Source organism: Rhinolophus ferrumequinum, chromosome 11 (assembly GCF_004115265.2).
Source record: "Rhinolophus ferrumequinum isolate MPI-CBG mRhiFer1 chromosome 11, mRhiFer1_v1.p, whole genome shotgun sequence".
In the NCBI taxonomy this organism is placed as follows: domain Eukaryota; kingdom Metazoa; phylum Chordata; class Mammalia; order Chiroptera; family Rhinolophidae; genus Rhinolophus; species Rhinolophus ferrumequinum.
The window spans coordinates 1620536-1633940 of record NC_046294.1 but is presented as its reverse complement, the minus strand read 5'-3'; the positions used below and the strand labels follow the sequence as shown (position 1 = coordinate 1633940).

At 62.2% G+C, this 13405-nt stretch overlaps 1 protein-coding gene across 3 annotated transcripts in view; it reads right to left on the bottom strand.

Annotated features, from left to right (window-relative positions):
* KCNQ1 (potassium voltage-gated channel subfamily Q member 1) overlaps window positions 1-11175 on the bottom strand; it is a 310562-nt gene extending 299387 nt beyond the window's left edge. Inside the window, exon 1 of one of the 3 annotated variants that reach the window (XM_033119433.1) lies at window positions 10723-11175. In XM_033119433.1, the coding sequence (XP_032975324.1) occupies window positions 10723-11054 (332 nt within the window). In that variant the 5' untranslated portion in view covers window positions 11055-11175. Of the gene's footprint in view, window positions 1-3199; window positions 3301-10722 lie in introns of those variants that run through there. The other 2 variants (XM_033119432.1, XM_033119434.1) reach the window with 2 other exon arrangements.
* Window positions 11176-13405: the final 2230 nt, after the last annotated feature.

Sequence of the window (13405 nt, the reverse complement as noted above, 5' to 3'; positions counted from 1 at the left end):
GCCCAGGTTCAGGGCCTCATGGCATGCTATCCCCACCTACACAGTTAGTGTCAGGCTGCAGGGCAGGCCTGCCCAGGTGTATGCCGGTCTCTGTCCCATGGGGTCTGCTAGGAGAGCCCAAGGCCACCCCTCCAAAGCCTTCTCCTTGCCCCAGATACCTCCTCCAGAAGTTCCCCCAGAGAAACACTGCAATGACAGGCAGAGCACCGAGCCCACCCACCCCTTCCTCCCTGACCCCGGCCCCCCCCACACCACCCCACCCCCAGGCCGGCTGGGCCTTGCCCAGACAGTACCCCTGGCTCAGGCCCGGCCACACTGGAGACATCCAGGAGGGAGGGAGAGGCCCTCGCTGGCTCTGGGGAGGGAGCCTGCTCCGGCCACCGGCTGGCAAAGCAGCCCTGAGCAGCTCCACCCAGCAGGCCCCCAGCCCACTGCCCCCCAGGCACAGCTTGTCCAGTGCCCATGGTGTGAGCAGGACCAGACTGAGGGACTGCCCTGTGGTGGGGGGCTCCACAGAGCAAGTCAGGGAGTACTGGACAGTCAGGTGATGGGCTCCAATGCCAGCCCTGTCACCCATTAGCCATGTGACGCTGAGCAAGTGTCTGTCCCCTCCAGGCCTGACCCAGCTTCAATGAGCTGCAGGGGTGACGAGCCCCAAGCTGCCTGGGCCTGGTGGGTGTGATTCCCTCCACCTCCGACCCGCCTGGCCTGGCCACAGAGCAGCCACAGAGGGAGCTCAGACAGTGTGCTCGACAGAGGGCCACCGGCGGTGTCCAGCCCCAACAGGAGATGGAGCGGTGGGTGGGTGACCAGGCTCTTGGGCTGCTCACACAGGTGAGGGCCACAGCACCAGCTGTGAGCCTGGGGTCGGGGTCCCCAAGGACTCCCTTCCGGCTGCGGGGGTGAGGCCTCTGAAGGGAGCAGGGTCCCCTGGGTGTGTGGGGCCTTCTTCCCTGCCTCCCCTTCGTGGAGCTGGCTCTCTTCGGGGTACCCTCCCTCCTCCAGCCCACCTGCGAGTGTCCGCTCGGTGCCTTTTCCACATCACTGTCCTCCCAGAGGGTGTCCCAACTCCACCCTGCAGACCTGGGGGAGCAGGGACCCTGACAAGAGAGGCTGGGGTCCTCTGCAGAGCGGCCCAGCCCCTGCACAACTCCCAACCCCCAGGCCCACCAGGGTTTCAATCCGGAGACAGTGCCCAGGGGCCACGGCGCTCTTGTCCCCAAGGTACTCTCCACCCGGCAGGACAGCCAGAAAACACCAGCGAGTGCAGATGGGAGACATGATCTTCTGGGGTCGTCTTGTCACTTAGTTTAAAAAAAAGCAACCTTCTATTGTTTTTAAACAACCAGTATTTTTAAAGTAGAAAATTTAGATGAGCCGAAGTTTAAAACCCACCCCCCAGAACCCACACCCAGGGCAGGCCGCGGGGAAGTGTCCAGTGTCCACTTTCCGACTTTTCCCGTCTGCACATCCCTGTGTTTGGACCCAGTGACGACATGGCTGCCAGGGAGAGCTGCTTTCCTATGTCATCAAACCCAAAGTCCCCCAGTGTCCTGCCCGCCTGGCCCAGACCTGGTCTGTCTCACACTGTCCGTTTTCCACAGCGCTGCTGTGCTGGTCCTGGCCCACGGGGGATAAACCAAACCCAGCACCCAGCAAGGCCTCAGGATCTGGCTCCCACCTCCCTGTGATGGGTTTGCCGAGCAATTCCCGCAGAGGGGACCCCATGGCGATGGACCCCTGAGTGGCTGGGCATAGCCCGGGACCCAGCCACCTGCCGCAGACAATGTGCTGGGGTCTCAGGAAGTGGGGAGGCCTCCAAACCCAGATTCAGATCTCAGCCCTCTCACCCTCGGAGCTCCCTGAACTAGTGGGCCTGCTGTCCCAGGACAGCCTGGGACCTGAAAGCAGTCCCCAAATGACTGCCTGGAAGCAGCAAAAAAGCCATGGACGCCCCCAGGGCGGCATGACTTTGAGGGGCAGGAGCTTGGCAGAGAGGCCCTGATAAGAGCATAGGAGGCGGGGCCTGCCCTGGGGACAGGCCAGCGAGGCCCAAAGAGCCCCCAGCCCCGCCCATCCCCAGTGCCAAGGGCAGCCAGAACATTCCAGTGCTGCCCGGGCGGTGCCTGGCAGTTGCCGTGCCTCCTCAGAGCTGTACTTGGGGACCTTGAGTGGCCTCTGATCCAGGGGACAGGCTGGGGGCCAGAAAGCAGCCTCCACCTCCAGGAGCTTCGGGGCCTTTCAGAGCCCATTGTGTCCCCATCTCCCGTTTTATCTCTGCCCAGCGAGGTAAGGATGGGTCTCTCCAGGGACACAGGGAGGTCACCTGGTCACCCAAGCGGTCACAGCACACCAGGGACAGCCAGGAGCAGAGACATGTTGGGATTCCCTGCTGATCACACACAAACTGGGACCTCCTGGAATTCACCCTGCTCCCTATGTCTCCAAAAGGTCCCCTTGCCTCTGCTCCCACCCGCGCCCCTCACCCACCCCCATCTCGCAGCTCCAGAGGCTCAAACCAGGCCAGGAGCCCCGCCCCTAAGACCCTCCACGGCTGTTTGGTGTCTCGGGAGAAACTGCACTCCTGGGGCTGCACAGGCCCCTGCTGGATCCGGCCTCCATCCGTCAGCCCCACCCCCCCCCACGTGCCAGCTGGGGTGGGTCTCCTTCCTGCGCCCCCAAACAGCCATCTGTGCCTCTGTCCATCCATTCTTCCCCGTCCTTCTGTCCATCCCACCACCAGCCTCTTCGATTGCTAGTCTCCACCAGCAACACCCGCCCTCCCGCTTTGCCCTCGGCCTCCCCAAGCTGTTCAATTCTCAGGCACGGTCACCCAAGGAGCTCCCACCCCGCTGGGCCATAAGCCCCTGGAGAGCAGGGCGTCTGTTTTACGCACCCTGCACCCCAGGCCCAGGGGAAGCGCCCACAGGACGGCCGTGGTCGTGGGCACGAACGCTGGCCTCACTGCTCAGTAACGCTGCACGTGGCTCCTGCCGCGCCACTGAGGCTCTCGCTGGGAGCCCCCAGGCAGGAGCCAGGCTCAGGACAAGACCAGGGAGGAGGTAAGTGGTGCGTCAACGCCAGAGCCCAAGGCCCCGACACTGACTCACTGGCCGTCCACGTTCATGCCCAGAGCCCTGTCCACCTCATGCACAGTGACCGGGCGGCCTCGGGGACAGCCATGACGACCCTCCCATACTTCCGTTTATCACACTTCAGGCCACAGACGGTTTCCCACACCCTCCGGAAAGACCACAGGGCTGGGTCTCCTCCTGGGACTGAGGACATTGCCACCTTCTCAGTCTCAGGCTCTGGCTAAGTTGGCCCAGGACACACAGAAAGGCTCTGTCACCAGGACATCCCACGGGCCGTGATCCACCCCAGAGCAAGGCTGGCCAGAGCCACACCCACCTACAGACCTTCCCCAGAGCTCCCATCTCAGGACAGCCGACAGCTAACCAGTGCTCCCACTGCGTGCTGGGGACAGCCTGCAGCTGCACATCTCTCCGTACACTTGTCCATCACACCATCCACCTGTCCATCAGTCCTCCTACCTGCCTGTCTACCCACCTGTCCCCCCGTCCATCCGTCCACCCATTCATCTGCCCGTCCATCTGTCTGTCCATTCATCCCCCCATCTGTCTACCCATCTACTCGCCCACCCGTCCTTCAGGGGCACGTAGTCCATGCCAGGCCCCGCACCGGCACAGGGGTATAAGACCTCCTCCTGTCCCACGACAGCCACACTCCTCACATCTGGAGAGCTGTGTACAGTCGAGCTTACAAGAACCGGAAGGTGGGAAATAAACCTGAACACCCGTCAGCAGGGGACGGGCCACGTACCCAGGGGAGGACTATGCAGTCGTGGAAAACAACGTCCGACGGGCACACACTCGACCAACACTTGCTGTGTGCTCGTCACCCGCCAAGCGCAGTTCCACATACTGACCATTTTTCGACTTTTTGATGCTGCAAAAGCGTTATGCGTTCAGTAGAAACCGCTGGGACATGACGTTCAGAAGACAAGATGTGCTAGATGCAGTCTCGACTTACAGCATTTTCAGTTGGCATTGGGTTTATCAGGACATAACTCCACTGTCCGCTAAGGAGCATCCGTATCTTTCCCTTCATGCACCGGGCTTCCGAGTCACAGCGATGTCCCCCCAGGCTCAGGTTATGAGGACTCCCCACGCTTTCTTCTGGTCCTCGAGTGGTTTTCCGACCCACTTGGAATTTACCCTGGTGTGCAGCGGAGGAGTGGGTCCCTTCTACAAGGAGTGACCTTCTTCCTTGTAGCAAGTCATTTCTCCAGCATCGCATGTTAAAAAGTCTGTCTTATCGTTTTGAGATGCTGCCCACATTTGTGACTAAACTTCACATGCAGTTGAGTCTGTACACGGGTGTTTGGTTTTTTTTATTCTGTGGCGTGGCTTACCTGCTTGTCCACAACGAGGACCACATTGTTGTAATTACCCAAACGTTATGTTTTATAATATTTGGAGCTGTCCCAGGCAAGAACATGCATGTGACTTCTACAAGAGATGTTCTGGGGACGTCACAGAACAGAAAACCAAACCATAAAACCCATCAGGATCCAACATCCAAATCATGTGGCCCCCAGGGCTGCTCATGCATCCCCTGAGGCTCCCTTGGGGCCCCCAGTTGCTCCCCTCTGCCGGACGGGGGCACCTCTGGGGGGGAGGGGCCTGGCTGTCTTCCGGGCCGAAGCTCCTGCTCAGTGTCCAAGCTGGGTAGGCTGGGATCAGCCTGCAGGTGAAGGGGTGGCCCTGGCCCGTGCAGAGAAGTACTCCGTGGCTGCAGGGCACGGGGGCGGGTGGGGATCTCTGTCCAGCGGGCCTGGCTTCAGTCCCCATGTTCTGACTCTAGATCTTTGCATGGGGCACGGCAGCAAATTTAGCAGAAAGATGTGAGAAGCCGCCATCCTGAGTGTCCTTTTCAGTTACCCCAGAGCCTGGGAGATGTGGCGGGGGTTGGGGGTACGGCCACAGCCCCTGATCCTGCCAGTGGGAGCGACCAGGAGCGTGCCCGCTGCTGAGATGCAGGAGCAAGGCAAGCCATCCGGGTGGTCAGGAGGGAGTGGCTGTCAGGGGCTCCCTGGAGGCGGCAGAGGGAGCCTCTGCAGACGGGGGGTGAGGACGGGCGAGGGTACCCTGGGTGCACCCTGGCGTGATGCCAGGAACACGGCTTCCTCTTGCTTAAAGACCTCTGCATTGGAAGTGCTTCCAGGAAGAAGTGGAGCATGTTTCCTGGTGCGGCACGAGCCAAGTGGCTGGGCCTCAGTTTCCCCACCCGCAAGTCACTGAGCAGAGAAGGAGAACAGGGAGCCGACCCAGAGCGGGTGGGCTGGACCCTGGAGTCGCTCCCAAGCCCTGCAATCCAGATGCTCGGGGGATGGACACACAGATCAGGGTCTTGTTCAGAGGGACGCGCTCTGATCAGCGGAGCTCATGTCCTCCTGGGAGCCGCCAGGACCAGGGCTGGGTCCTCTGGTGCTCAGAAGTCTCCACAAGCCACGACGTCCTGCTCCCCAGGGCACAGGGCGCCCATACTTCTGCACAGAGCTCAGGCTCCTCCCTGCCACACGCCCTCTGCCCTGAGCCCTCCAGGAGCACCCTCCCCGAGATGGGCAGCAGTGGATCCCGCAGTCAAGGGCCGTCACCCTCTGGGGTCGGCCCTGACTTTTTGCCCAGGCCAAATGGATCTGCCCCCGTGCCCAGGCAGAGCTGCTGTGAAGACAGAGACGTTTCTGGGGAAAAGGGCTCTGAAAAGCCCCCGGAGGCCTGCAGGACTCTCCCACCAGCCACAGAAGGCTTCTGGTGGCCTCTGCCCACCACTTCCCAAGCTCATGCTTCTCCCAAACTCAGGAATGCCGCTGGATAAAAATACCAGCAGATAGATGTCAGCGGCCCGGCCTGACTGAGGGGCTTGGAGCTGCCAAGCAGCACGCCTGACCCCACGGCTAGAGCGGGGCCAGGGGTAGGGAGCAGACAGGGGCTCGGAGCTGGACTCCAGGTGACCCTTCCGTGAGCACATATCCCTGTTAGGGATCAGAGAACCACCGAGACAGCTCCCTGGGGCCCTGCTCACCCACTCAGACCCTTTAAAGCCCAGCAGCCCTGAGACCAGCAAACGAACACCCGGCACAGCCCAGAGCAGCTGAGGCTGAAGGTTGAGACTCAGGTGTCACAGGGCTGGTTCTGAGGCCTCTGTCCTCGGCGTGTAGATGGTCCTCTCCTCCCTGTGTCCCCACACGGTCGTCCCTGTGTGTGTATCCATCATGATCTCCTCCTGTTATAAGGACCCCGGTCACGTGGGATCAGAGCCCCACCCCGGTGACCTCAGTTCCCCTTAATCAGCTCTTTAAAGACCCCATCTCCACATCCAGTCATATTCTGGGGTCCTCGGGGTAAGGATTCCAACATACCTTTCCGAGGGGCACGATTCCATCCAAACATAGGGGACCTGTGCAAACCCACCATGAGCCCGTGTGCCAAGACGTCCAGCACACAAATAGGCCCTCACAGCCTCCCAACACCTGGGGCGCCTCGGTGTCCGGGTCCCATCCCATCCCACACTCAGGCAGGCCACCCCATCAGCGTCCCGAGGCACCTTAGGTCTGTCCTCCCCAGGACCAAGCCCCCCGCCCCACTCCCTCCCAGCCCCGGGACACACTGCTGCGACATGTGAAGGTGCCAGTGCACGGGGACTGTTGACTAGAAAGGGGCCTCTCCCGTCCCTCCAGCGCCCTTGGCACCCCCTCGGGAGCTGGCAAAGACTTCTGACTGTGCCAGGCACAGGTGGTGACTGTCTCCCACCTGAGGAGATGCAGACTCGGAGGGCTCAGGGACCTGGCAAGGTGGCCCAGCCACGGGGCCACACTTGGACACGAAGCCCATCCCTGCCCATGTCTGAGCTCCATGCACCGTCCGGCCAGCCCCACGTCCTGCTCTACACACCCTCCTGACCCCAGGGACCTGAGTGCACGGCAGGAAAAGATCAGACAGCCTGCCCTCTGTATCCAGCCGCCACACCCCCCTCCGCTCTCCATGGGAGCCCACCCCACCTCCCGCCCAGCCAACTACTCTTCAGAGTCTGCTGAACTGCAGGACCCTCACACCACCGGGAGCCACCGGGTGGAGACATGTGGCCCATGGACTGGCCTCCACTTTTGGAAAGGCAGGCTTAGCCCAACAAACTGCCAGGGCCAGCTTCCAGCACCATCAATGATTAACACCTCTGTGAAGGTGCCGCCAAAGCCACCAGAAAGTTCTTGGGAACCAGGGAAAGGCAGTGGCAGGAGGGCGGGGACAGGTGGCACCAAGCCGAGTTTGAGAATCTAGCCCCATCTACTAAGCCCTGGGACCCGCTGGCAAACCCCTCTTCTCAGCCGGGTCTCCAAGTGTCTCCCAACCACAATGGACACTGACCACAGGCGGCACTGTGCGCTGCAGGAGGAAACTGAGGCACAGAGGAGGGGGCTCGCCCAGGGCAGACAGCCACAGCAGCAGCCTGGCTGGGGGAGTCCAGGCTACATGGGGAGGAGGGTGGGGGAGCAGCAGCTGAGAAAAGAGTATGCACCTGTCATCCTGCAGCTCCCAAGAGCCGCGGGAAGGGAGGGGAGAAGAGGGGGAGAAGGAGAAGTGGGAAGGATGGGGTTCCTGGGGGCTCCTATGACTGGAAACCCGTCACCAGCCAGAGGAGGGCTGAGGAGCCCTGGGGGCAGCCCTGATCCTGCCCTCCACAGGAAAGCAGGGCAGCGGCAGAGGCGGTTGCTATGGGAACCCTGGCTCCCTCTCCAGTGTGGGCACCCCTACCTGGTCACCCACCACTCCCCATCCCAGCTCAGGCCCATCAGCAGGGCTGCCAGGACTCTCCCCTGCCCTGTGCCCTCAGCTAGGGTGGGAGCTGCAGACGTGAAGGGCCTTGGAAGAGGATGGGGGGAGGGGCAGGAAGCCCAGTGGGCAGGGGCAGTGGCCAGAGCAACAGCGTCCTGCTCCCTGACCCCGGCAGACAGGCCAGGCCAGGGGCACACAGGATGGGGCAGGGGTTCCCCGATGACGAGGAGGGGCAGGATATCCTGGCTTGCTTCCCTCGCTGCGTCTGGGAGAGGGTGCCCAGCTCTGCAGGGCTGCCCAGACTGCGCTCCCACCTCCAAGCCCCACACTCACAAAGGGGCCCCTGCCCTTCAAGGCCAGGCTCAGCCTTCTCACCCAGAAACCCAGCCAGGCCCTGGGTGGCATATTTCACAACCCGACCCACCAAGGACAGCACTGTCTGCTATCTTGGCCGCGACTGAGAGAAACCTCAGGGCCAGAGTGGCTACCGTCCATCCCCTTCCACGGCTCCGACCGGTCAGGCACAGGCCACCCCTGCAACCCCAGATCAAAGGCCCAGGTCCCCTGGGAGAGTTCTGGGGCTCTGCTGACGTTCTGGAGAGGCTGGGAATGAAGGGGCACCTGCCCAGACCCCAGACAAGCTGCTCGCCCTGCCTGGCCAGGGTCTACCTCCACTGCCACCCTACACGGGGGAGCTGCGCAGGCATCCACTCCTCGGGGCCACGCACAGCTCTTACAGGACAGGGTCCACGGTGGCAAAAGGCTGACCCGAAGTCACACAGCCACCTTAGGAGCATCCCATTCCCGGCTCCCCCCACAGAGGGGCCACTCAGCCACTGCCCCGCCAGCTCCTGGGAGGCTGGGCAAAGGCACTGTACTGAGCAAACTTCCGAGAGCCAAACAATCAGAATCAGGAAGAAAACACAAGTGTAAGCAGAGACTTCCTCTGGGGTGCGGCAAGCCCTCTTCCTCCACGGCAGTGCTGTGGCCAGGAGCCGGGGCCACACTCGCCCGCCAGCCTGCATCCCCCAGATGGGAACCAGTGGGGTGCCGGGTGGCCCCTTTCCCTGGCAGGCCCCTGGGGGTAGGGGCGTTGCAGCACCCCTGGGCAGCCCACTGCCCACGCCTCCCACTGCCTGTGCTGGCATGGAAGATGCAGGACAGAAAGACAGCTGGCAGGGTCTACGGCAGGACCCAGCTGTGGGGTCCGCCCCACCCCTGGGCATCTCAGGGAGTTTGGGGCCCAGCAGGTGAGGGCTAGGAGGCAGGCAGCCCACGTGCACCACGGCACCCACAAGCCTGGCATTGGCCACGTGTTTGCACAGCAGCATTTGCACAGCAGCATTGGACTCAGGTGGGGTCCCTTGAGGTCATTGCACAGGAACATCCCCAGACAAGCCCCTGCTGCTGCAGCTGTGGGCAGGGCCGTCCTCGGCAACGGATGGGGCTCAGGTACCCTCTGGCGCTTCGGAAGGCTGGGCCAGGGCTGGGGAAGAGGCTTGAACCCGTGGCCCTTCCAGGCTTCTGGGGACATTGTTTCTGTCCCTCGTGCCAGGGAAGCTGGTCCCTCGCAGGAGGGAGGGCAGCAACCCTGGTACCACATGCACTCCTAGAGGAGCAAAGGTGGGAAGCTGAGGCCGCCTCACCTGCCCGAGATGATGCTCCAAGCCTTGGAGCCGGCAGGGCCTGGGTCCCCTTGCAGCCCTGGGGGCACCAGTGGAGAAACAGGGCTCTGATCACCCCCAGGTCTCTCCCAGCCTGAGGCCAGCCACAGCAGCAGGGACGGGCAGTGCCACTAGGAAGCCAGAGGGAGACCACCCCATGCAGCCCTCAGAGGAGCCCCGAGATCAGCCTGGGGACGGGATGACCAACTGAATGTTCACGGAACAGGCTGGCACCATATCAAGAGGCTGCTGGCCAGGCAGCCAGGAAGTAGGGCCACGAGATGTGGGGGACGGGCCCCCGGCAGGCAGCAAGGAGGGCGGCCCTGAGGAGGCAACGTCCTCCTGCCCCGTTCCTAAGCATCGGAGCGCCATGCCCTGGCCCACGCAAGCAAGCCTTTCTGGGGACTGGAGCCAGCTGGGTAACCAGCAGCAGGAGCCAGGTGCTGCCCATAGGGCCCTGCTTTCTCCGGGTACGTAGCTTCCTCTGACGGACAGCCAGAAACCAGCCTCCTCCAGTCTCCTCTGTCTCAGCCCGAGTGTTCATGAGTTTGACTCCTTGTGGGCACTCGCCACCGCCATGCTGACCCCTCCGGGCACACACCAGGCCTGCCACCCTCCAGGGCAGCCTTTCCCCCACTGGCCCAGGAGACCGCTCCCCACAGGGCCTGCCTGGACCTGGGAGAGTCTCAGGTGTAGACGTCCAGTAAGGGCATGGGGCCTTCTCCTCTTGGGGCCCCTGAGTTGCCCGTGCCAGCTGACCCTGGGGAATTCTCTCCCCTGCACCCAAGGTTGTGCTCCCCTGGCTCACATCCTTTCCCCCAAGCATTAACACCTGGACTGCTCCTCCAGGGAGGAGTGGAGCCAACTTCTGGGCTGGTCACTCCTCGCCAGCTGGCTCCCCCCCACCCCCTCACACACACACCCTGCTTGGGCAGGGCCGGGGGAAGCCTGGCACCGCAGCCACAGGTGTCCCTCACAGGTCAGACCCGAGTCCCTGAACTTCAAGCAACAGGCTCCGCGTGGTTTCCCCATTAACCCCTTCCTTCCTTCCCTCCTTCACGGCTGCTCCGAGTCACACCCAGCTTGGATACAGTCCTGGCGGCGGCAGGTGGCGGGGACACAGCGCTCCCCCTACTCCCTCCCCCCTCCCCGGCCGCGGAAGAAGCCCCTCGGGGCTCGGCCTCGCCGGAGGCGATACTCACACGGCGAAGTGGTAGACGAAGCACTTCCAGCCGGTGGGGCGCTCCAGGAAGTTGTAGACGCGGCCCTGGATGTGGGTGCGCGCGAGCAACGGGCGGCGCGCGCTGTAGATGGAGACGCGCGGGTCGAGGCTCACGGGCGGCCGCGGGCCAAGGTCGGCGGCGGGCGGCGCGGCGGGCGCGTAGAGCGCGCCGCCCGCCGGGCGCTCCTCAGCCAGCTCCAGCGAGAAGGGGGACTTCTTGGCCAGGCCCGCACTGCCCCTGCGGGCGCCCGGCAGACGGCCCCAGCCCCAGCGCTTCCTCTCGGCCCGGGGCGGCGATGAGGCCGCGGCCATGGCCAGGCAGGGCTGGCGGGGGCCGGCCGGGAGGCGGCACCCGGAGCTGCAGCGAAGGCGGGAGCCCAGGTGCAGTGCGGGCAGCCGCTGCTGCCACCCCAGCCACGGGGGGCCGCTGCCTGCCCAGCCCGGGCGTGGGGGTGGGGCCTGAAGGGGGCGGTGGCCGCCGGCCGGTCCCCGGGGACAGCGCGCTCCGCCCAGGGCCAGAAGCCCCGCCCCCGGGCAACCGGCGAGCTTGGGGAGCCCCAGCCCGAGCCCAACCGCGCACCTGCTTGGTCCTGCCCCGTCTGCACCCACCTGTGCGGCCCGCCCCTTTCGCATTCACCGGCTTGGCCGCGCCCTCTCCCACGTGCTCGGCCCCATCTACGCCCACGTGCTCGGCCCGCAAGCCGACCTGCTTGGCCCCACCTGTGCCCACCTGATTTGGCCCGCGCGGAGCACCCAGCTGAGCCAGAAAGAAAAGCGCGGGGCCCGCAGGTGCAGCGACAGCGAACCGCGCGGCCCGGGCAGTAGGGCTGCATAGGGCGCATGAGACCCACTTCACGCCCTCTGTGCCTCCCCAGAGAGGGGGACAGGGAAAAGAGGAGGGAGGGGCGCAGTGGGACACGCGCAGACTGACCCTCTTGGCACCTGGACGATGGAGTGTTAGCCCCGCGAACACTTTGAGCGCCCCCTGGGTGCTGGGTGGGGGGGCACGCTGCCGGCGAAAAGGAATGCAGTCTCCGCGGTGTCCACTAGGGTTGTCGGACCCTGGAGGCAAGGGGGAGCCATCAATCAGGGACCGCCCAGTGGGAGCCGTAGAAGAGCAGAGGATGCAGGGACCGCTGGAAACAGCAAGGCCTGGTTCTGGACCCGGCAGAGCAGGCCCGGCTGTCTGGGCAGCTAGAGGGGAGGCATTTGTGCCACCCTAGGGGCATGCGTGTTTTGTCCTCCTGGCCTGAGGGGGCTGCCGCTGCGTCCTGTGTGCTTCCCTGGGTGGGGGTGGGGGCAGAGGTGGGTGATGAAGTCAGTGGTTTGTGTGGATCCCCTATACTGCCTCCAGCCATCGTTGCACTGGCGTTTGGGTCACTGCACATTAAATGGGCGCCAGGGCGAAGGATGGGATAACACACAGAACAAAAACAGACTCTCTGGAGACATTGTCCTAGGCAGAGGGGTAACCACCCCCAGCCATGTCAGGGTCCCATAACTTGGGAGACGCTTCCCAGGTCTTCACTGAGCAACCTGGGCTGATTTATTTAACGTACCCCCCAGCAGAAAGTCAGCTCTTGACGGTGGACAGAGTGCAGCCCCCACCCTTTTCCCTGACTCCCCCCACCTTGGATGGTGCCTGCAGTGAGTGCAGTTTGTACAGGCAGAGAGAATGAAGTGGGTCGCAGCCTGTGCCAGGCACCAGGGAACCTCGGCCACTGCAGCTAGGGAACCTTGCTGGGAGGTGTTTCGGTTAGGACACAAATGGGCAGAGAACCAGAAGGAGGCAGAGTCCACCCCCACAGGGCCCCAGGGGGACACTCAGGCACACAGCAGGCTTTCATTCAGGCAGTTCTTTCGGGATGAATGCATACATGAAGGAACAGTGTCTACACACCCACTTCCCAGTCAGCAGGAGGAAGATGAACTTTTAATAGGCAGCATTAGGACAACTGGAGAGCCACAGAGAAAGAAAATACAGGTACAGTTGATCCATCTTCCACACAACGCACAAGAATAAATTTCGAACAAATGACAGGCTTAAGTATAAACATTGAAATGAAGCCATGCTGACTCTACAAGAAAGCAGGGCTGAATTCCTCAACAAACTGGAGTAGGGAATCCGTTCCCGACAGTCAGAAATCCAGAGGGAATAGCTGAAATCAGCAAAGTAAAACAGGCAATGACCAACTGACAGCGTTTGTAGTTTATTTTACATCACAGGCAAAGGATTAGTAACACTGATACATAAAGAACATCTAAAACCAAGAAGAAAATGACAGACCGCCTTATAGGGCACAAGGCAGGGATGGCTCATAGGAAAAGGAGATCCTGACCTTTGCACTTAGGGAAAGATGTCCAACATCACACACAACAAGAAAAATGCACGTTGAGAGGATACTGTAGGACCATTGCTCACCTACTGTGTTTCCCCGAAAATAAGCCCTAGCCGGACAATCAGCCCTCATGCGTCTTTTGGAGCAAAAATTAATGTAAGACCCAGTCTTATATTATATAAGACCCGGACTTATAGTAAAATAGGACCGAGTCTTATATTAATTTTTGCTCCAAAAGACGTGTTAGAGCTGATTGTCCAGCTGGGTCTCATTTTCAGGGAAACACAGTATCTGGGGTAGGTCCAGGTGTTTGACTGAGAGCTC